The 24,262-nt window shown below is 35.3% G+C and overlaps 1 protein-coding gene across 1 annotated transcript in view; it reads right to left on the reverse strand.

The window, feature by feature from the left end:
• sim1a (SIM bHLH transcription factor 1a) overlaps positions 1 to 24,262 on the reverse strand; it is a 49,115-nt gene that overhangs the window by 12,443 nt on the left and 12,410 nt on the right. Inside the window, exons 3-8 of the mRNA XM_030157075.1 lie at positions 21,170 to 21,259; positions 20,976 to 21,084; positions 20,804 to 20,889; positions 19,362 to 19,561; positions 17,999 to 18,105; positions 16,382 to 16,529 (exon numbers count right to left, since the gene is read on the reverse strand). Of these exons, the coding sequence (XP_030012935.1) occupies positions 16,382 to 16,529; positions 17,999 to 18,105; positions 19,362 to 19,561; positions 20,804 to 20,889; positions 20,976 to 21,084; positions 21,170 to 21,259 (740 nt within the window). The remainder of the gene's footprint in view (positions 1 to 16,381; positions 16,530 to 17,998; positions 18,106 to 19,361; positions 19,562 to 20,803; positions 20,890 to 20,975; positions 21,085 to 21,169; positions 21,260 to 24,262) is intronic.

A 24,262-nucleotide genomic window follows, 5' to 3' on the forward strand; every position in this document is an offset into this window, starting at 1 on the left:
TTGTGTAAATACATGTAAATAATTGGTTTAAAATACAGTTATTCATCTTTTCATGGTCATCAGATATGACCCATTTGGATGTTCAGAGGCTCCATAGTTACCATGGAAACACCGTCATCTTCTACAACATTGATTCACCAGTAAAACCCATGGAGTTGGATCAATGACAGTGGATGGAGATGCTTGTTTTTATATTCATTTATTGATATATTTGCTGAAAACGTCACTTTTTCTTCAGTTTTCCGTTGCAAAATAATAACCTTTGAATTTACTCTGAGTTGTAATTAACATCTACATGATCTGTGAATTAAATATAGGAAAATACATGACTTATACTGAAAAATGCAAACAAACAGAGGATAATATTATCATAAATAGTGATAAATCACTTAAAAATGGTGGAATATAAAGAAAAATTCATTTGTGAACTGCCACAAAAGTTGCACCGGGTTTTTATGGGGTAAAAAGATGCTTAATAGAGGGTTCTTCCTCAATTTTCAGTAAAACACTCCAAACATTATCAGGTCAGCATTAAAATAACCCCCATAACCACTGCAGACGTATTCCAATTTTCAGACTTAAGAGGACCATATAATACTCCTTTACTACTTCTAAGAAGAACATCAGATAATTGCAATTAAACATTTTCTCATCTGTGTTTAAGATCTAATTTCTTTTCTAGCCAAACATTCCTAGAATCTGGGAATGAGGGGGATGAATTCATGGGGAGTATTATGTGTAAAATCTCTGGAACCCTACCACACACACACACATACCCATAAAGAAGTGCTGCTTGATAAAGAATTATGCAAATATCAGTGCTTATCCTACTGATTAGTGAATTCAATTGGCTTTTATTCAGGCTGGTAACACTAACAAGACAGCCTGAGCTTATATATACATACACCTACCGTTGTGTCCTCAGTGAATGGGTCAAATTCAGGACATGAATAGAGGTTTGTGTAAGTGACGGGGTTGTTCAGAGCCAGACTTAAGTGAAACACATCTGCCTGGTTGGACTCAAAGGGTTGCTAAATCACTGTGGTAGGTGCAGGGGTTCACAGGTTATCAGAGCTGAACACACAGTGCGAGTTCACATGCAGGTGAAGTACTCTGTTATCACCTGTTATCCGGGGCTGAATGCGCTAAAGCTACCGGGCAAACCAACTCAGCTCCTGATAACAAACGCTCCACAAAGGCCTGCTCCTGCCTCCCTCCGACTGTCTTGTTAAATGTGTTACGCAGAAAGAAAAGAAAAGAAAAAAAAAAAAATCACATTGTCTACTTTACGTCTCAAACTGAAGAACTTTTCAGGGAAGATTTACCAAACCACAGGAAAGAAATAAGGCTTCTTTCTCTGGCTAAGCTGTACCCCATAAACGCTCATCAAGTTTACAGCCTTTCAATTAAAAGCCCATAAACACAAAGATGTTATGGATTTGATGTAGGATGGTAGAGGAAATGTGTGTCAAGCTGTTCTCTGCCTGTGAACGCAGCCAATCCCGCAGCTTAATGAACGGTTTTATAGGCCTCGTTCATTCACACGCTAGCCCGTACATCTGTGAAAGATGCGCATCAGGGGCAATAAAGTAATAGGATAACAGGGAAATAAATGGCATCCGTCGTTTAGTAACAAGAGTGTGGTTTGTAGCAGGTAGAGCTTATGCTAAGACTGAAGAATTTATTTGAAGAAGAGAAAGGTAGCATCTTGTAATGAGGATTTTAGGGGCAGTACAGGGGGTCTTCACACTGAGACCGGATAAGTTGAGTTTACTTAAAAAATCTGAGGAAACCGGTTACTCATCACTTAAAAAATTTAAGTGATGAGTAATGAAAACTTGAGTGTATTAAACTTAAATGTTTGATTGGAATGGAATTGCTATTTTAAGTACAACACACTAAATGCCAAGTTAATATAACCCTTAGGGGTCCACGGTCACGGCCCCATGACTGAATCAAAAACAGGAGAAAACAGGAGAAAACGCCTCTGTAAAGATATGCTTCTTTGTCAATTGTTTGAGTATAATTTTAATTTATTACAATTTTGATTTTATATGCTTAGTATTTGGAACCAATATTTACTTTTAAAGTCTTTGAAAAGGTTGGTTAAGCATCTTTGTGTTATTTCTGCAATAGATTATGTAAATTTTTCAAATCGGATTATATATTTTTTTGTGTTTTTTGGCCTTTTTGCGGTGATATAGTAGGTTAAAGTGAAAAAAATAATAGGCAGATGTGATAGATGAAGTTGTGCTGAAAAAAAAGATACGAAACATGGGTATGGTAAACATTTCTTTATAAAGTATATAAAAACAAAATCAAAAGTACTGAAAAGCAGCAAAAATAGGCTCAGACCCCCAAGGGTTAACTTAAAATTTGTCGCAATGTCAATTGCTTTGTATAATCATTAGACTTAATGTCATCATTTCATTGTTCTCAATTCCAAGTTGATTTAAAATAAAATCTTTTGCAGTATAAATTTGTATAATTATTCAACTTGATATATTGAAGCATGGATGGAAGTAAGGCAGGAAGTTAGCTCAATGTAATTATCAGTACAGGAAGTGCTTTTCATTTGGTAAGGCATAAAAATTTTATTAAACTAAAGACTGTAGATGAGCAGGAAAGCCATTGTTGGGCCTATGGCACTCACTCATGGTGCAGTTCTACAAAAATACAAAATCAAACACAAAAGGCCAATAAACACTGACATACACACATTAAGTCAAAATTAACACTAACACCACAACCCTGCTGAACCCCTGCACAGAAAAATAACACATTTTCAACAACATGTCCAACACCCACAATGCAATGTGGACATAAAAAGGTGTGGTCATGACTAAAACTTAGTGATTTAATTCCATTCAACTTAAACTTTTTCGTACTTTCGACTATGTCTACAAATTAGTAGAATATACTTAACATTTTATAGTAATGTAATAAAACTTAAATCATTTAAGTACAGTGTAATTAAAGCATTTTAGTAAATACAAAGTCTGGGCTTACAGTGCACTACAAAACACGTCAGTCAGAAAGTCACATAAAAAGATGGTGTTGGCACCGGATCGCAAACACGGACATGTTTAAAGCCACATATTTCACAAATTCTATTCTGATAAACAGACATGAAAGTGTAATACATTACAGACAAACACAGCTGAGGTATAAATAAATCATCATTAACAGATATTTTTGCTCTTGTTTTACTACATGTTTTATAATGTGTGAATGTGTGAGTTAATAGGCTTATCAGTGTCACTGGCCTGTCATTAAGGTCCTAGTAGATTTGGTTATACTTCTGTTACCAATGTGGATCCTGCTGAATTAATGTGTTGCATCGATGTATTCTTATGACAGTTTTTTATAGAGCTCAAGCCCAGAGCACTTAAACAGACGTCAAGAACAAGTACGCTGTAAAAATAGTGAATATGTGTGGTGTTGAATGAGGTAAGATCAACAAACTGTACTCGCTTTCCCAGGAGACCCTCTCCTTTTCCTTGCATTTACATCCATTGGGATTTTCTAGGAACCGTGACACCATTTTCCAAGAGAAATAACTGGTCAAAAGCCAATTTAGTCTCTAGAAGAATACCGTATCTGGTGAGTCATATCATTATCCGACCAACCTCTTTACAAATCTTATCAAACCCCATTCACGCCGTAAATTAAAAGCCATAAACACCATTTCCATCCCTCAATTTCCTCTGTGCCTTCATCTTACAGCACAGGCAACAAGAAACGAAAATGGAGAAAGAGCACTAAAATTATTACCAGACATGTTTCTGCACATTTTATTGTACTGCCCCGTCTAAAACACAACATCTTTTATAAGTTAATATTGTAAATAATCTATTGCTTTTGTGATTCACTCTAAAAGAAATCCAGTTTTTGATGACTACAATAATGCTGCCTTTCACAAACTGAGGGTTGGGACCACACTGGAAAAAATCTAAATCTTACCAAGTCTATTTTTCTCATTTCTAGTCCAAATATCTCATCACACTTAAAATAAGACATAATCATCTAAAGAGGAACTTTTCAGTGAGATATAAGAACTGATTTTTAGACAATAGATCTTGAAAATCTTATTTCAAGAAATCTTACCAAGATCATTTTCACTTATTCTATTCTATTCTATTCTATTCTATTCTATTCTATTCTATTCTATTCTATTCTATTCTATTCTATTCTATTCTATACAACCTGGCCCATAACAGGATACTTTCACACTATACTACGATGTTGTACCTCAGTAAAATGCGAACCACTGTTGTGACTAGGGGTGTTAAAAAATATCGGTTCTACAATATATTGCGATATTTCATTTCACAATACTGTATCGATATTAAAAAGTGCTGTACTGATAGTTTTAGGTATTTATTCAAATGCAGATATGGCGGAAGTTCATTTTAGTTTTTTGTTATTCTTTATTGTTTATATCTTATTCATTATTATTTAACTCTGTTTTATGAAATAATGGTTATTTGAAGCATCCTAAAAGCACTTTTTACTGTCTGAGAGGCAGATTTTAGTTCCTTTGTTTGGGATTGCACAAAAATAATGTTCTGATGTTAGTTCTGAACTAATAGAATATGAACATTTGAACAATATCTTAACCCTTTCATGCACAGTGGTCACTCCAGTGGACAGTTATTTTCCAGCTCTTCTCTTGTATATTCACAGGTTTTGTTGTTTTAGTTCCATATCAGTCAACACAGAGGACACTTTTGCACCATCCCATACACTGACATTCAGACCATTACTGTAACTTTGCTGTTCTTGATAAACCTGATCTGCACTAACATGTTTGAGTGTAAACCAATTATTTGTAAGACAAAAAGTTTTGTTTTTTTTGTGTGCATATTATCTACATGAAGTGAGTAATTAGCATTAGAATATGTTAACCCTTTCATGCACAGTGGTCACTACAGTGGACAGTTATTCTCCTGCTGTTCTCTTGTATATTCATGGGTTTTGTTGTTTTAGTTGCATATCAGCCAACACAATGGACACTTCTGCATCACCCCATCCACTGCAATTCATACTGTTACTGTAATTTTGTTGTTCTTGATAAACCTGATCTGCAGTAACATGCTTTAAATCAATTGCTAATTGTTATTAGACTGTAATTAATAGTTTTCTTAATCAAAAAGTTGTTTTTTTTTTTTTTTGCATATTATCTCCGTGAAGTTAGTAATAAACTAGTATTAGAGTAAGTTAAAATGTGAGAAAACATCAAATTAGCTGCATGAAAAATGTTTTGGTTTCGTAGTTTTTCTTCTTCCCACTCCAAGTTTTTCTTCTTCCCACTTATTTTTGAGTGTAGATAAAGGATTTTGGAATTTTGAATTTGCATGTATTCTGTAAATGCTTGAAATAAAAAAAAAATGAATGAAGGAATGAAGGAATGGTTTTCACACAGTAAATGACTTTCTTATGATGGGCTTTAAATACATGTTTCTTTGCTTCAAAACTTAAATTCATGGTGTCCAGCTGAGTGGACGTTTTTGTAACTCCATGAAAAACCAGTTCATAAAAAAAAAAAAAAAAAAAAATCAATTGCATTGTTTTTTTTTATGCCTAAACAGGAATAAAAACACTCTCAACTAAGTTTCTCAGAATTCATGCATGAAAGGGTTAAAATGTGAGAAAACATCAGATTAGTAGGATTAAAATGTTTTTATTTCATTGTTTTTATCTCACTTTCTGATATTGGGTTTTAAACACGTTTCTTTACTTCAAAAATTAAATGCATGGACATTTTTGTAACTACATGAAAAAAAAAAAAAAACCTCAATCACAATTTTTTTTCATGCCTAAGGAGGAATAAAAACACTCAAGAAAAAAATCTTGACAAAGGTTCTCATAATTAATGCATGAAAGGGTTAAACTGTAATGTCTGTAAAACATGATTTAAGTTCTAACACAGGAAAGTTTTGTGATACAGCATTAGATCCTGTTGTGATCAAATAAAAATGTGTTTAGTATTTGTGCATATTTCTGGTGTAATTCAATTCTTCGAGGAAATAATCATTTTAAAAAAAGAAGCAAACAAAAAATTGCCTTTTTAACAGTATCATGATATATCATGATATATCGTATCGTGATCCCAGTATTGTGATTTGTGTCGTATTGCCAGATTCTTGCCAATACACAGCTCTACAGGGTGGGGAAGCAAAATTTACAATGAACATTTAGTTGTTTTTTCTCAGCAGGCACTACGTCAATTGTTTTGAAACCAAACATATATTGATGTCATAATCATACCTAACACTATTATCCATACCTTTTCAGAAACTTTGCCCATATGAGTAATCAGGAAAGCAAACGTCAAAGAGTGTGTGATTTGCTGAATGCACTCGTCACACCAAAGGAGATTTCAAAAATAGTTGGAGTGTCCATAAAGACTGTTTATAATGGAAAGAAGAGAATGACTATGAGCAAAACTATTACGAGAAAGTCTGGAAGTGGAGGAAGCAACAAAAAATGTACCAAAGCTTTTATTAAAGCTCTCAAATCCAAAATCCTAAAGGATCCAACCAAATCCATGAGAAAAATGGGCAATTGAACTTGAGGTAGACAACAAGACCGTTAGAAATGCAGTAAAATATGATTTGAGGTTAAAATCTTACACAAGAACACCAAAACACTTGTTGACAACAGCAACAAATCCAACTTTAGCAATTTTTGGGAATCATGTTTATGGCCACCTTCTAGCCCAGATCTAAACCCTCTGGATGATGCTATTTGGGGTGTTTAGGACATGCTACCAGCAGAACATCACACAGCAATGTCGACTTTCTTAAAGATACTATTAAAGAAGAATGGGAGAAGTTGTCACCCGAATATTTGAGGAACACTTGCGCAAGTTTCAGGAAGCGTGTGAAGGCAGTTATTGAGAAAGAAGGAGGACACATAGAATAAAAACATTTTCTATTATGTCAATTTTCTTGTGGCAAATAAATTCTCATGACTTTCAATAAACTAATTGGTCATACACTGTCTTTCAATCCCTGCCTCAAAATATTGTAAATTTTACTTCCCCACCCTGTAGTTGTGACACTGACAGCCCAGGCTTTAACCTGAAGTCACCTCCTTAACCTAAACCTAATCCTGCTCCATATTATCTGCCCCAGTGCCGCTGGGCCTCTTACACTGGAGAAAAGGCCCAGAGACTGTAACTCTACCTCAGTGAGGTCGACTTCAGCCCTGCTTCTGTTTATACACTCCACAGGCAGAGCCGTCTGCTTTAGATAAACTCTACCAGGTGACTCACACCACCACAGGTAGCAGCGACACATGAGGACACTTAGCAAACGTCTGAACAAAGGCCTCAGATGGTCTGACGTCACAGCAGCCGCAGCCACAGCCAGCTGGAAGAATGTGAATGCGCTCCACTATCAAAGCAAGAAAGAGCAGCAAAGTCTTGTTTTTTCTACAAATAGAAAAGCCTGAGCCGCAGCCGTCATTACATTTCTGTTGTTTAAACTCCGCAAAGATCAAAAAAGTGAATACGTCTGGAGAAAACTTTCCCCATCGCTGGATTCTACAAACCAGCCTTCGACAAACACGTGTCATATTTCCAATTAACCTCTAGTTAATTGCTTCCCAGCAACTGTTTGCGTAAATCTCCAGGACCAATACTCATTATCTTATCAAAGCAGAGACTGACAACACAGCATAGATGGTGGATACTCTGCCCCTGAGCCGCCAAACGCATCAAAACCACATGAGCGACAGCCGCCCTCCCATCCATATGTACTTTACAGCAAATCACAAAGGAATAATCTATAACATTTCCCAGGAGGAACTGTTCTCTTTGCCTCAGTGTATCAATAATTGATTTTTTACTACATTAGTGATTGTACGTGATGGGACTTTGTTCACTATGGTTTCAGATTGATAGAATCATGTAAACAGCAATCAGCCCTTACACCATATGTGACAGTGGATGCATAGGGTATTATTTGGGTTTGAGGAGCACATGTTGGACATGCATACAGTGCATTCAGAATATGTGTCTTTTTTCAGCAGTTTGCACAACACAGAGCCTCTTTCCTATTTTTCCACTTTTTCTCGCTGGCTTTTAATCATTGAGGCAGATGTTTCTTTTTTGTTTTGTTTTTTTATATTTCTTATGCTGTTTTTATCAGATTTTAATTTGTCTTTGTTTTTTATGATGGTTGTATTTTGTTGTTCTTAGCCCGCTTTGTATCCTGTGTTATCACAGTTTTTATGTTTATGTTTATGTTTATGTTTACGCATTCGGCAGACGCTTTTTTCCAAAGCGACTTACAGGGGAAAACCAATTAAATCACTCAATCAATCAAATTTTATTTATATAGCGCCAGATCACAAAAAAGTTATCTCTTGACATTTTATATATAGAGTTGGTCAAAACCAGACTCTAAGTCAATTCTACAGAAACCCAACAGAATCCTCCTGGAGCAAACACTTGTGACTGGTGACAGTGGCGAGGAAAAACTTCCCTTTAACAGGCAGAAACCTCGAGCAGACCCAGACTCCTGGAGGATGGCCGTCTGCCTTGACCAGTTGGGGTTAAAGAGAGAGAGTAGAGAAGGGGAAAAAGAGAGAGCGATAGAGATAGGGACTGGGGGAGAGGGGGAGAAGGGGGGAGTAGGGGGAGACACATGGAGGCGGTTGAGGATAAGTGAGTGGTGATGATGAGGGCAGGGAAGAGGCCGGACCACCGCAGCAGGTCCAGAGATAATCGTGAAAGAATCTGTGGTTGTCCTGGGAAAAACCTTATTAGAATATTTAAAATGGAATGTTTGAAAGTGCTAGGATAGGAGGTGCTCTCGGAAGAGCTGGGTCTTCAGGAGCTTCTTGAAGATAGGCAGGGATGACTCTGTTCTTGTAGCACTTGGTAGAGCGTTCCACCAACGTGGAACGACCCATGAAAAGAGCCTGGATTGTCTTGTACAAGGTCTGGGGACCACCAGACTACGTTCCCCAGACGAGCGGAGTGGTCGTGGGGCGACATAAGCTTTTACTTATTTACTCATTTATTCCCTTGTTTTATGATTCGTGTACGGCACTTTGGCCAGCTTTAAAGTTCTTAGAGTGCTTTATAAATAAAGTTGGTATGGTATGAGTATGGTATTTTCTGTTGAAGGGTAAATATCAGTGGTGGGGTGTCAGGACCAGCAAGGCCTAAAGAAACACAATCACTGACCTACATATACACCCTAAATTTAACCGTCCATTCCATGAAGATCAATTAAATTATTCCTAAAAGTCTATTCTCTTTATTTTGTATCTTTTCTCTTGGTCACTACTTCTAATAGTGCAGTATTTCTCAAACTGTGGGGCGGGCCCCTTGGGGTGGGGGGGCACGAAGGCTTGCTGGGGGGAGGCATGGGATCACTCCTGGGTGTCTTTTTTTTTTCCTTCAGGTTAGAACATGTAGCGGGTGGAACTAATGTGTTAGCGTTAGAACACCCTGGACTCATTTTAGAGACGTACAACAAACCAGTCTACTGCCATGGTGATCTGTCACTAACTCTAGAAGACTCAGCTCTTCAGAGAACACCTCCTGTCCTAGTACTTTCAAATATTCTATTTTGAATGTATTATAATGTTTATTCGATTGTTTTACTTGGTATTTTTATTTCACTGTTTTTAATTGTACAGCTGTTTTTATGTCTTTTTAATTTATTCTTGTATTTTCGTCTGTCATTTTGCTTTTTTATTCTTCTGTATGACACTGTTTTTTTTTGTTTTTTTTTAAATTGTACAGCTGTTTTATGTCTTTAACCTATTCTTGTATTTTATTCTTTTATTTTGGTTTTTATTTATTCTTCTGTTACAGCACTTTGGTCCACTGTGGTTATTTTAAAGTGCTTTACAAAAGACGTGGCGAGAGAGAGAGCTTAATTGTTAATCTTCCCCTGTAAGTCACTTTGGAAAAGAGCGTCTGCCAAATGCATACATGTAAATGTAAAGGTAGACTAGACAAAGAGTTTAGGTTTGAAGAATGGACAAGGATTGGACGGTTTCTGTTTTTGCACAGTTTGTTCAGTTTGCACTTTAATGTTCTGAGATGTGCAACGTAAACAGGCTCATTTCAGCCACTGATATTGTTCAAATGTTCATCTTTGTTACCAAAATTTGTTTGTTGTTCTAAAAAAAGTAACTTTATTGTCATAGTTGCAAGATAATTGCACATTTCCTATTTTTATTTGGAAAAATACGGTCTCAGGGAGCAGTCTGGTTGAGTTTACTTGTGTTGTTCAAGCAAAAATTGAAGTTATTTTTATTTTGAACAAAAAATTATTCAAGGAAAAGCAAAAAGTATTGTTGCGATGTTGATGTTTCTTTTCATTAAAAGTTACTGTTACAGTGTTGTTGGGGTTGAGAGGGGGCCTGGAGATTTTTCATCTTCCAAAGGGGGACCCGAGAGACAAAGACTGAGAACTACTGCATTAGTGTATGTGTATGTTAAAAGCGTTTGTCCAATCATATTTCAGCTGATCATGTGTTGCCGGGTAAACGAAATCTGCCTTGAGGCTCAGAATCATCAGTTCAGTCTCTGGAGCTTCAAATAAATGGAATGAACCTGTTGCTTTAACCAATCAGATTTATGTCGGCCACATGGGATGATCCAACAGGTGTACAATATCGCTGGCATTTAATTGGACGGTCAAAGAGCAACTAGTCAGAACCGGCTCAACTAGCAACTTGAATAAGATAAAATATATTGGTGTAGATTTAACAGCTACACAATAGCAGTAAGAGGAAAAAAATGAATTTGGCTACAGAAGTACTAAAAAAGAAGCAGTAGGTTTGGTGAGTTTTTTTGTTTTATGAACATTTGTATGTTTTTGTCATTTTATTCAGCAAATATTAATGATTATGCATAAGACGATGTACATGTTGCATCTGAAAGAAAAGCTGCTGAGTCGTGTTCATTATGTTTCTTGCTACATCAGATAGCTGCCTCTGTGTCAGTGCCCTGTTATACTGTGTATTTTGTACAATATTGATGGTATAGTATTGATATTAAAATCCAATCCAACTTTATTTGTAAAGCACTTTAAAACAACTGCTGTGAACTAAAGTGCTGTACAGAAGAGTAAATAAAAACCAAAATAAATGAATAAAATACAAGAATAGATCAAAATAATAATTAAAAAAAAAAAACAGAAAAAGGTGTACAATGAAAAACATTAAAAAATAAGAACAATAAACCAATACCAGATAAAACAATAGAATAAAAATAATACATTCAAACATCTCACATGGTTTTGAAAGCCAAGGACAAAAGATGGATTTTAACCCTTTTATGCACTGTCCACTGGAGTGGACAGTTCTTCTCCAGCTGTTCTCTTGTATATTAATGGGTTTTGTTGTTTTAGTTCCATATCAGCCAACACAGTGGACGCTTATGCACCATCCCATACATGTGATCCAGACCATTACTGTAACTTTACTGTTCTTGATAAACCTGATCTGCAGTAACATGTTTGAGTGTAAATCAATTATTTGTTAGACAAGAAGGTTTTTTTTTTTTGCATATTATCTCCATGAAGTCAGTAATTACTAGCATTAGAATATGTTAAAATGTGAAAAGACATCAGATTAGCAGCATTAAAAATGTTTTTATTTCATTGTTTTCATATCACTTTCTGATATTGGGTTTTAAACACGTTTCTTTACTTCAAAAATTAAATGCATGGATATTTTTGTAACTCCATAGAAAAAAAACCCACTCGATCGCATTGTTTTTTTCATGGCTAAACACTGAAGAAAAAAATCTTGACTAAGGTTCTCATAATTCGTGTATGAAAGGGTTAAGAAGGGATTTAAAAACAGACAGAGGAGGCCTATGTGATATGGAGAGGCAGATCATTCCATAGTTTAGGTCAGCGTTTTTCAACCTTGGGGTCAGGACCCCACGTGGAGTCACCTGGAATTTCTAGTAATTGATTAAAAACAAAAAATTACTAATAAAAAGTATATGGTGCGTTGAGAGAGACAATCACAATCCATAAAAGACATGACAAACTGTGAAGCTGAAACTGAAGCACTGTGGTACTGTTTATCTTTCAAATGTTCATTGTGGTCGGTTTCAGATGCTGCAGCTCTTTCATAATTCATAGTTTGAATTCTTGTTTGTTCAGTATTAATTGTCAGTCTTGTAAATCCAAGCTGGACTGACTGTATATATCCTGACCAAGGAAAATAAAATTCTTACTTTTTGCAGTCATCTACACCTGGATTTACTGCCTCTGTCCATAATAATATACATTATATAGACTAAATGTGTCTAAAATAAACGTTTATTTGCAACATAGTATAGCAAAGTATTACATGATCAAAAACAAATTAATTTTAGCAAAAAAAAAAAAAAGTCTGAGTTTTGAAGGTCTGGGGGGTTGCTAGAAATTTGTGATGTTAAAATGGGGTCAGGAGCCAAAAAAGGTTGGAACCACTGGTTTAGGAGCTGCTGCAGCACAGGCATGGTCACAGTAAAAGGTGGATTCAACATGTAGAGCAACACTGAAGGCCAGGGTGTGAAATAAACAGCCCACCACTGGTACAGATGTATGACCAAAAAGAAGAAAGAGAATAAACACACCTGCTTTTGAACATTAGGAAACACCTGGATATCAACAGGATTTTGCTTATGTGCAAATATCACAACACTGCTCTTCTCCGGTAGGTTGGTGTGGAATTTAACGAGGGATTCTGTGTTTTACTGGTTGAACAATTATTTTGATGCAAAGAAATAAAATGACGTAAGAGCATCAATCTTCATCACTGCCAGAATATTAACAGAACTGTCATAATTAGCCATGTAAACAGCTTATTGGAAAAACTGTATCTTTAGAAATGCAGCAAAAAGGGAGAATATATGTGCATGTAAACACACTATTTGCCTCTAGTTAAGACTTAAGAGGAAAACATCCTCCTTCATTACTAGAATGTGCCTATAAGTTGCAGTGGGTGTTAGATCCATCTATCATTTTTCTCAAGCAGCAGCCATCTGTAATTTATTCTGAAACGTAGGGGCACACCCGATCTATAATGGGCACCTCATAAACAAGTTATCTGATTAAAGCAGATATCCAGTCTGACAAATACATCTATACTGACGGTGGAGCTTATACTTCATTAGTGTTTGTGCTTCATTAGTGCATTTTTTTAAATCTTCTTAAACACTTGCTTGTGATGTGGGCTGAAAGTTGTCATGTAGCTCTGAAGTAGAACACACTAGAGCCTTGAATTTCATTACATTCTTAACCCATAAAGACCAAAAAATCTATGGTCGACCAAAACCATCTACTGATCTAAACTGTTTAATACCTGTTGATCCACTAATCCTATCAATACATGTTAATAATTGGTGTAAAATACAGTTATTCATCTTTTCATGGTCATCAGATATGACCCATTTGGACGTTCAGAGGCTCTGTAGTTACCGTGGAAACACCATCATCTTCTACAACATTAGTCGCTTTTCCATTGGACATCTGTGCAAAACTTTATCGATATTCACTAAATGTCGAAAAAACACAAGTGCATAATGTCGGTTTTTCCGTTAAATCACAAATGCGATGATTTGTTTATTTATTATCGCGAGATGACATGAGAAGTCATTCCATAAACTTGGCGACGAACATAAACATGGTGTTGATTTACAGATATATTCATTATTATTATATATTACCCCTCTATCTCGTACTAAATTAAAAAATGATTGTGTTTCCTCGTGTGTCCACACAAACCGCACCATGTTTCTTTTAAAACTCTTCTTCTTCGTTTGTTGTAACGTCCGTCAACAAAACCACCTCTTGCCAGCGCAAAAACTTTTAATCGAAAAACAAGAGTTTTGGCGAAATTGTCATTTTTCCATTAGGCAAATTATTTTTTTTAAATATGGTGTTGAATTACAGATATATTCATTATTATTATTATTATATATTACCCCTCTATCTCATACTAAATTTAAAAATTATTGGGTTTCCTGGTGTGTCCACACATACCGTGACATGTCTCTTCTTCTTCTTCTTCGCTTGTTGTAATGTCCGTCAACATCCACTTTTTTAATTCACCTGACTCCAGTTGCAAAAAAACGACTTTCCATTGCAGTTTTGTGTGATATACCATTTGCGCTATGCCCAAAAAACCACCCCTTGCCAGTGCAAAAACTTTTAATCGAAAACTTAGACTTTTGGTGAAATTGTCGTTTTTCCATTAGGTAAATTTTTATGCGCTAGTTATATTTGCGCAATTTGAGGGTCAATGGAAAAGCGACTACTGATTCACCAGTAAAACCCATGGAGTTGGATCAATGACAGTGGATGGAGACACTTGTTTTTATATTCAGTTATTGATATCTTTACTGAAAAAGTCACTTTTTCCTCAGTTTTCTCTGGTTTTGATATAATAACCCTCAACTTTAGTCTGAGCTTTTATGAACATATGACTTCAAAGTATGACTTCATTTACACATTTGAAAAGGAGTGGGAGGAAGTATAATTTATTTAATCCCACACCTTCTCCACACAACAGTCCATCCTTTAGCTTCCTATCAGCATAATATATGAAAAATCAAGTCCTTTAGATCTCTTATAAGTAATTAACCTCACTGATCATCCTCACACATTACATACACATACATTATAACTGAATTAAATATAGGAAAATACATGATTTACACTGAAAAAACATAAAAAACAGAGGATAATATTAGAATAAATGGTGATAAATCACCTAAGAAAAGTCAAATATAGAGGAAAAAATATTTTGGAAGTGCCACAAAAGTAGCACTGGGTCATTATGGGTTAAAGTATAAATGACTGATATTTGGGCTAATTGAATATATGTACTGTATATACTATACCGCTGCTGACCTAAAGGAGCTGTCGTGTCTGTATTTTGTCTGTTATTTATTTTCTATTATGTTATGTAGTATGTGAAAAATTGTTTTGTATGATTATATTGTATTTTATTTGCATTGACTAGTTGTAAAGATTATTGTAAGGACCCCAGGATGAATAGCTGTAGCTATGGTACAGCTAATGGGGATCATAAATAAATAAATAAATAAAGTAGAGGTGGATGTTTTTCTAAAAATCTCTTCATTGTGAGCCAGGATGTAACCCAAAATTAGCTAAGTACCACTGTCGACGGCATTTAGGCCAAATACTGAAGATGAGACTCAGTATTAGCATCCCATTCATGTATCGTTCAGAAAAAAATGGCCTTGTGGGTATTGTAGTCTTTAGTGAATGTTACTCAGCGGAATACATTGCCACAATTTTTAATTTCAGAAATTCAAGCAGTTAGTTTTTCTAAAAGGTTGAGAATTTTCATATTCACCCAAGAATAACTCTGAACTATTGCACATCCTGTAGTGACATCATCTAGACAGTTTGTTTTTTTTTGTTTGTTTGTTGTGGAGCTGTTTTTATTTTTATTTTTTATTTTTTGTTTCTGATTTTTGGTTTATTTATTCTTTTTTTCTGTTGTTGGTATTATCATTGTTATTGTAATTGTTTTGTATCGTGTGCTGTTGATTTTTTTGTTGTTGTTGTTGAGTTGAGTGTATGTACATCCTGTTTGTTGAGTGAGTTGTGGGAAATTGCGGTGCTTTGTTTTTGTGTTGTTGATGACCCTAGGAAGAGTCGCTACTGTGGTGTGCAGTAGCTAATGGGGATCAAACTAATAAACTAAACTAAACTAAACTCAACTCAACTAAACTCAAAATGACAGTGTTTTATGTTTATCTGGGACTATTTTCAACAGCGGATTAATCCATATTTGATGCTGTGGCAAACATTTCCTATGACAAAGCATATTCCAATATTCTCAGATAATTTAATAGTCAGACATGGGGCTTTATCCACATAAATAGTTTACATCATTTATATATCAGTCATGTGGGGTTTAGGATCAGGCATATTTTTGAACTAGCTGTGTTTATTTATGTTTACATGTTTTGTTGTGGTTCATTAGGCTGTATAGGGTTACACTAAGAATAAAGCAGCAACAGTTTTTGCTTAAGACGCTTTTTAAATATAGTAAAAGAAGGAGATTCTTTTCATACGGTTTCACGATTTTCTACCCTAGTGCCATTGAGCCTCAGATGTTCTCTCATCTTTCCTCAGCACAAAATACAGATATTTAACAGAAACAGACACTAAACTGTTGGGTTCACAGTTAGTATGGCTGACAGATCCATAAAGTTCCAATCACTTCAACAGGAAACTACTGAAAAAACATGTCACAGTTCTCACAACAGTGTTTGATTCACAACACAGCAACAACCAAACACATGAACAGACACTGTTTATCTCAGGTAAAATGTGTGTGTTTGTGTCACATGTCAGAACGGTAATCAGGTACTCACGTCAGAACGTAGTTGACACTGACGATGCAGTGAGGTCTGGATGAGCGGCTGTTGTGTACGATGGTTGCATAACTCTGAACCCACACCCAGCCGCCATGTTTGGCCAAGAAGCGGTAGTACTTGGTGGTGACCTGACCTTTTACCAGCACTGCAACAACCAAGAGATGAAGGAAATACGAAGAGATAGAGGGAGGAATACATTTATTGGATTGGTATTTGTTGGAGAAAAGGCAGCAAAGATAAATCATACCATGAGGAAACATATTTAACCCTGTAAAGCCTGAACCATTAAGTCACTGACAGAAAATTCCAGTTCTTTAAAACTGGAGCCTTTATTGGTCCTTCAGAACAACCAAAAAACATATTTTTTCAAATATCAATTTCCATGTATGATTTTCAGATTTGTATCATATTTGATACATCAGGTCTCAATGCTCAAATATTATTATTTTTGACCAAACAAAAACATAATATAACACAAACATGTCTAACAAATTGGTAATTCCTTCTCAAAATTGTCAAAGTTCTGCCTCCTTCCTCATTAATGACAGTCTTGTAGTGTCACTGGAAAGGCCTCTGGTGAATGAATTCCTCCCCCCTGGTGGATTATCTGTGTATTGCATGTATCTAATTGTCTACATCAGGTTTGCCAAGACAAAAAATATCACATTGATCATGTAGAGGGCTTCAAATCTCATGTATCAAAAATGATACGTTCGCCATTATAGGGTTAAAAAAAAACAAAAAAGATTTGGTATTTTAATAAAACATGCTGAACTGTGACAAAACAAATCAAAGAAAAATAGATTAGTATCAAATTAGAATATCAAATGTAATTATTAAAACAAGGCATTTCCGCTTTTTAACAAGTACTTTCATTCAATAAAAATACACCTTTTTCACACGTGTTAACATTTTCTTGTTACAGCGATAAATTATTTATCTTTCTTAACACTGAAATCATTTAATACAATATATTTTTTAATTATGCTTTTTTATTACAGTTTTATTACATTTTGTATGACACTGCTTCACTACTTTGTACAACACTGTTTTTTCTTTCCTACCTCTTCATTTTAAATGAAAACTGGATCACAATTGACCTACCTGGTTCAATAAAGGCAAATGAATATAATAATTTTTTATGACATGAACATCAATAGTAAATTATTGCACACAAACAATACAGAATAATAATAATAATAATAATTATGGATTAGATTATTATAGCGCTTTTCAAGGCACCCAAAGCACTTTACATTATTGATCCATTAACTGATCCAGAAATAGAGTCAAAGACGAAATGTATCATTTTACTAAAAACATTTACAACAGCAAAAAGCTAAAATTATCTGCAAAAAAATGTCTATATGACCGTACTCTGAGGCTTTATTGTTACAAGTTTTTATCTATAGTTGTCTTGTTATAACATGATTAGTTGGACTTTTTAACATTTTCTTATAATGTGAAAATATATTGTTATAACTGAAATTTTAACGTTATAAAATAATGCAGGATGTTTCATGATTGTACTTTTTCTGGCTGATTGTGAGGTAACACACTGTAACTGTACTGATCCATATAATTTCATAGACAAGGAGGTTCCAACACACTCACACAGGTGATGAGCACATCGCAGGTGAAAGGAGTCGCAGCTGTGGACGTGGTGGTACAGAGTCTTCTCTATCAGATCCTGAGGCTCGTATCCTGTCAGCTCTGCGACCCTGAACAACACAAACGCAGTGTTTGGGGTCATTAAGCTTTTCCATATACAACACACAGTACACAAACCACACAGAACACACACTAAACAAATACACAGAAGCCCTTACACCCACAAGAGAAGAGTACTGAACTGTGTGTGGATGTAAACAAACACACAACACTAGTCGCTTTTCTATTGACCCTCAAATTGCGGGAACATAACTTTGGCATAAAAATTTGCCTAATGGAAAAACAACAATTTCGCCATAAACTCATTTTTTTGCTGAAAAGTTTTTGCACTGGCAAGAGGTAGTAGTTGCTTTTCCATTAGACATCTGTGCAAAACTTTACTGATATTTACTAAATGTTGAAAAAACAGAAGTGCGTAATGTTGGTTTTTCCATTAAATCACAAATGCGATGATTTGTTTATTTATTATCGCGAGATGACACGAGAAGTCATTCCATAAACATGGCGACGAACATAAACATCATGTTGATTTACAGATATATTCATTATTATTATGTATTACCCCTTTATCTCGTACTAAATTAAGAAAATGATTCAGTTTCCTGGTGTGTCCACACATACTGCGCCATGTTTCTTTTAAAACTCTTCTTCTCCGCTCATTGTAACATCTGTCAACATCTATTTTTTTTTTTTTTTATTCAAGTGACTCTAGTTGCAGAAAAAGGTCTTTCCATTGCAGTTTTGCATGATATACAAATTGCGCTACGCCTGAAAAACCACCTCTTGCCAGCACAAAAACCTTTAATCGAAACACGAGAGTTTGGGCAAAATTGTCATTTTTCCATTAGGTAAATTTTTATGCACAAGTTATATTTGCACAATTTGAGGATCAATGGAAAAGCGACCATTGACCCTCAAATTGAGCGAATATAACTTGTGCATAAAAATTAAAAAGTACGAGATGTAGTACTATAGAGTGTAGAGTACTATATATCTATAAATCAACATGATATTTATGTTTGTTGCTATGTTTATGGAATGACCTCTCGTGTCTCCTCACGATAATAAATAAACAAATCGTTGCATTAGTGATTTAATGGAAAAACCAACATTACGTACTTTCTGAATGTTTTCCTTTCTTTTTATATGAATCTTTTTGTTGTTTGGTTTTAATGTTACACTCAAAATAAATAAACAAACAAACAAACTCTTCTGTGTTTTTTCGACATTGAGTACATATCGGTAAAGTTTTGCGCAGATGTCCAATGGAAAAGCGAATACTGTCACCAACACAAACCCGACGTACCTGGAGTCCAGGAAGATGAGCTTCATGTCCAGGCTGGCTCTGAACATGAACATATTACTGTGCAGTTTGATCTCGGTGACGGCGCTGGGCGGCAGCGAGTGACCCACGGCCACCAGACCCACGTTCTGATAGCAGCCGTCGAACGGAGACATGTCCAGGCTGTACTGACGGATCTTCAGGTAGCCGCTACAGTGGATCACCTGCACCAAGAGATCCACAGAAACACATGATGTATGCTTTTAAAAATTTACTTTTTCCACATCCTGACACATTACAATGGAGAACGGAAGGAAGTAGGTAAACAAATAAACAGAGCTACAACCCACTCATTTTACTAAATCTACCGTCACTGTCATTGATCCAACTCCACTGGTTTTACTGGCGAATCAATGTTGTAGAAAATGACAGTGTTTCCATGGTAACTATGGAGCCTCTGAACGCCCAAATGGGTCATATCTGATGACCATTAAAAGATGATAAACTGTATTTTACACCAGTTATTTACATGGATTGATAGAATAAGCAGATCAACAGGTGTTACACAGTTTAGATCAGTAGATGCTTTTGGACACTGTTGGATATTTGGGTCTTTATGGGTTAATATACAGGATATGTTTTGGAATTTAGAACAAATGTTTAAGCTGTTTCTTCAATATGTCAACTTGCTTCTTATAATTATTTGCAGAAACATACTATTTATCCCATAAAGACCCAAACAGCCACTGGTGACCAAAAGCATCTACTCATCTATAATGTTTAATAACTGCTGAACCACTAATCCTATTAAAACACAGACATAATTGGTGTAAAATCCAGGTTTTCATCTTTTAATGGTCATCAGATAAAACCCATTTGGATGTTCAGAGGCTCCGTAGTTACCATGGAAACACTGTCATCTTCTACAACATTGATTCACCAGTAAAACCCATGGAGTTGGATGGAGACACTGGGTTTATGTTTAGTTAATAATATCATTGCTGAAAAAGTCACTGTTTCTTCTGTCTTCTCTGTTTTTGATATAATAATAATAATAATAATAATAATAATAATAATAATAATAATATTTTTATGTATTTATTATTTTGTTTTTACAGTTGTTCTATGTCTTTTAATCTATTCTTGTATTTTACTCTGTTATTTTGGTTTTTATTTCTTTTTCTGCACAGCACTTTGGTCCACTGTAGTTGTTTTAAAGTGCTTTACAAATAAAGTTGGATTGGATAATAACCCTCAACTTTAACATGAGCTTTTATGAACATCTGCATGATCAGTACATTGAATATAGGAAAACTCTGGCTTTACACTACAAAAACACAAAACACAGAGGATAATATTGCAGTAAATGGTGATAAACTACTTAAGAATGATTATATATAGAGAAAAATCTTTTAGAAAGTACCACAAAAGTAGCACTGGGTCTTTATGGGTTGTCGAACTCTCACCTTGTAGCCTCCGCAGGTGAGTCCAGCATTTCTTTTAGCCAGGACACATTTCATTCTCAGAAAGAACGAACGCTCCATTTCATATTCTGCAAGAAATCATAAAAACAGTAGTTTAGTGTGTGGTGGGTCCAGGGTAAATAATGGAACACAATGTAAATGAGGTGTCGTTTACCTTGGACAAAGTGTGAATGGTACGGCTGGTGAGCGGTGAGGACGGCTGTCATTTCGTCGTGATCGGCCGGGTGGATGTACTCATAAATGCTGTTCCCCGTTAACTCTACCTGTTGATATAAACACTGATCTCAGAGGCGCTGACACATTTTATGACGTATTAGAGGAGATCCAAATGAGTTCAATCCAACCAACCTGCGACAGGCCCAAGTGGACAGACGCCGTTTCTGATATGTACATGATCTTCCCATCTGGAGCCACCACGAAAATGAAACCATCTAATGTCTGGAAGGAGCGATAAACACATTACAGCACAACATATCAACAAGGCATTCACTCTGCAGGAAGATAATTATGCTAATGTACATTCATTAGCATGCTCCTATAAATTCCGTGTCATGTAGTTATGACTTCATATCATGTAAATAAACAAAGCTGGTAGACACATTCATCGCTCTCATCAGCATCGTGACACGCTGATGATGTAAATATCCAAGTTGAACATGTAGTCTGTGGTTTTATCAAGGACAAATCTAGTGATATTGGCTCTGGAATCGCACGAAAAGAACACCAATAGTGTGAGTCCATCTCTGCTAGGGGTGTGTGTTGGCAAGAATCTGGCGATACGATACAAATCACAACACTCGGATCACGATATATCACGAATATATCATGATAGTGTCAAAATGGCAATTTTTTTTGTTTGTTTCTTTTTAAAAAATTATTATTTCCTTGAAGAATTGAATTACACCAGAAATATGCACAAATACTAAACACATTTTTATTTGATCACAATAGGATCTAATGCTATATCACAAAATGTTCCTGTGTTAAAACTTAAATTATATTTTACAGACATTGCAGATTAAGATCCTGTTCAAATGTTCTTATTCTATTAGTTCAGAACTAACATCAGAACAGTATTTTTGTGCAATCCCAAACAAAGGAACTAACATCTGCCACTCTCAGACAGTAAAAAGTGCTTTTAGGATGCTTCAAATAACCATTATTTAATAAAACAGTGTTAAATAATAAGAAATAAGATATAAACAATAAAGAAAAACATAAAACAAAAATGAACCTCCGCCATATCTGCATTTGAATGCCTAAAAATATCGATACAGTACTTTTTAATATCGATAGAGTATTGTGAAATGAAATATCGCGATATATTGCAGAACTGATATTTTCTAACCCCCCTAATCTCTACAGTTTACTACCTTTAGCGCCTCAAGCTGAAGACTTCAATTTCTAAAAAAGAGCTCTTAAATACACTGTTACATCTAAAAAAAAAAAAAAAAAAAAAGTCACTTTAATTACTACTTTATAGTCAGTCTTGTACAAAAAGCAGGCGGCTGTTTGTTGAGGACTATTTTCAGTGGTGGATTAATCCAGATTCAGCGCTTTAGTGAGTATTTTGGCAGACCATGTATGTAGGACAAGACCATAAACCTGACTCAGCTGAAAGACGAATGGGCCAAAAATTCCTGCAGAGTGTTGTGTGAAGCTCAGAGAAACCAGCACCAAGTGTTTGTGTGGTTCAGGTTATGTAATTTAAAGGCGATGCCAGTGAATATGGATGCAGACTTTGTAAACGTTTGGCAGTCTGAGAATACGATGAAGGAAATAAAGTCTGACACAAGCTGTAACATGTGGTACTGGAGGCATATTATCATTTATTGTTATGAGCAAATGGTGTTCTAGAGGCAGGTTACATGCAAGATGTTTGGTGCAAGAAAATATCCTATCAATCATAAAACCAGTGGTTGAGACATATTTTCCTACTTTTTGAGCTTGGCTTGTATTTATCTGCTTTCTTAGTTAACTCATACTTTTTTTTTTAACCATATACAGGGGTGTACACATATGTTTTTGCTGATCATATCTTTTTCTCATGTTGCAATCATGGCTAAAGGGAGGAGTTTAACCGATGATTTAACCCATAAAGACCCCCCATAAACAGCCACCAGCGACCAAAACCTTCTACTGATGTAAACTGTTTAATACCTGTTGATCCACTAATCCTATCAATGCATGTAAATAATTGGTGTAAAATACAGTTTGTCATCTTTTCATGGTCATCAGATATGACCCATTTGGATGTTCAGAGGCTCCATAGTTACCATGGAAACGCCGTCATCTTCTACAACATTGATTCACCAGTAAAACCCATGGAGTTGGATCAATGACAGTGGATGGAGACACTGGGTTTATGTTCAGTTAATGATATACTGTACTGAAAAAAGTTGCTTTTTCTTTCTAAGTTTTCTCTGTTTTTGATATAATAACCTTCAAATATAATCTCAGCATGATCATTAAAGCACATGATTCGTGAATTAAATGTCGGAAAATGATTTTCACTCAAAAATGCAAAATAGAGAGGCACTTGGTTTATGTTCAGTTAATGATAGATTTTTACTGAAAGTCACTTTTTCTGCTGTTTTTTTCTGTTTTTGATACAATAACCCTCAGTTTTACTCTGGTGCTTTAATGAACATATACATGATCAGTGAATTAAATATAGGAAAAAATAGGATTTTCACTGAAAAAATGCAAAACACAGAGAATAATATTGTAATAAATAGTGATGAATCATTTAAGAAAGGTTAAATCTAAAGGAAAAAAATCATTTGGGAACTGCTGCAAAATTACAACTGGGTCTTTATGGGTTAAATAACTATTATGATGTATTTATGTGTTTATAGGCTTTCAACAACAGTAAAGCTCAAAGCAGCTAAATCAGATTTGCCACAAATGTACAATACTTGGTCACAACAACAATGAATCATTATCTGTATTATTTTATGGGATATGATGACCAGAGCTGTCAGTTACTGTTCACTTCTGCACATACAGCTTTACACAGACAGTCGATATAACAGTAAAGAACTAACACTGACCTAATCTAAAGTAAAGAAATTGTTGTTTCTTGCTTTAATAAATCAGCTGCTAGCTGATCCTGTCGACATATTTTAGTTGAACATACACATGGATGCCAGATTAAAGTGTGTTTGTGTTTGCTACAGTCTTCATGTATGGTGTCCAACTCAGCCAAAGACAAGCATTTGCATATTAGCTCAGGCTGTAAACACTGTGGAAACAGTCTATGCTACATACTTGTCCCAATACAAATAAATACTGAATGAATAAATAAATGATTCCAGGTTCACTGTAAGCCCAGATGAGTTGAGTTTACTTAAAAAAAAAATTGAGGAAAGTGGTTGCCTTAAAAAATTTAAGTAATGATTAACGAACTTTTTACGTACATTTACCTTAAAATCTTCTGTA

The sequence above is a fragment of the Sphaeramia orbicularis genome, chromosome 16 (genome assembly GCF_902148855.1).
Source record: "Sphaeramia orbicularis chromosome 16, fSphaOr1.1, whole genome shotgun sequence".
In the NCBI taxonomy this organism is placed as follows: domain Eukaryota; kingdom Metazoa; phylum Chordata; class Actinopteri; order Kurtiformes; family Apogonidae; genus Sphaeramia; species Sphaeramia orbicularis.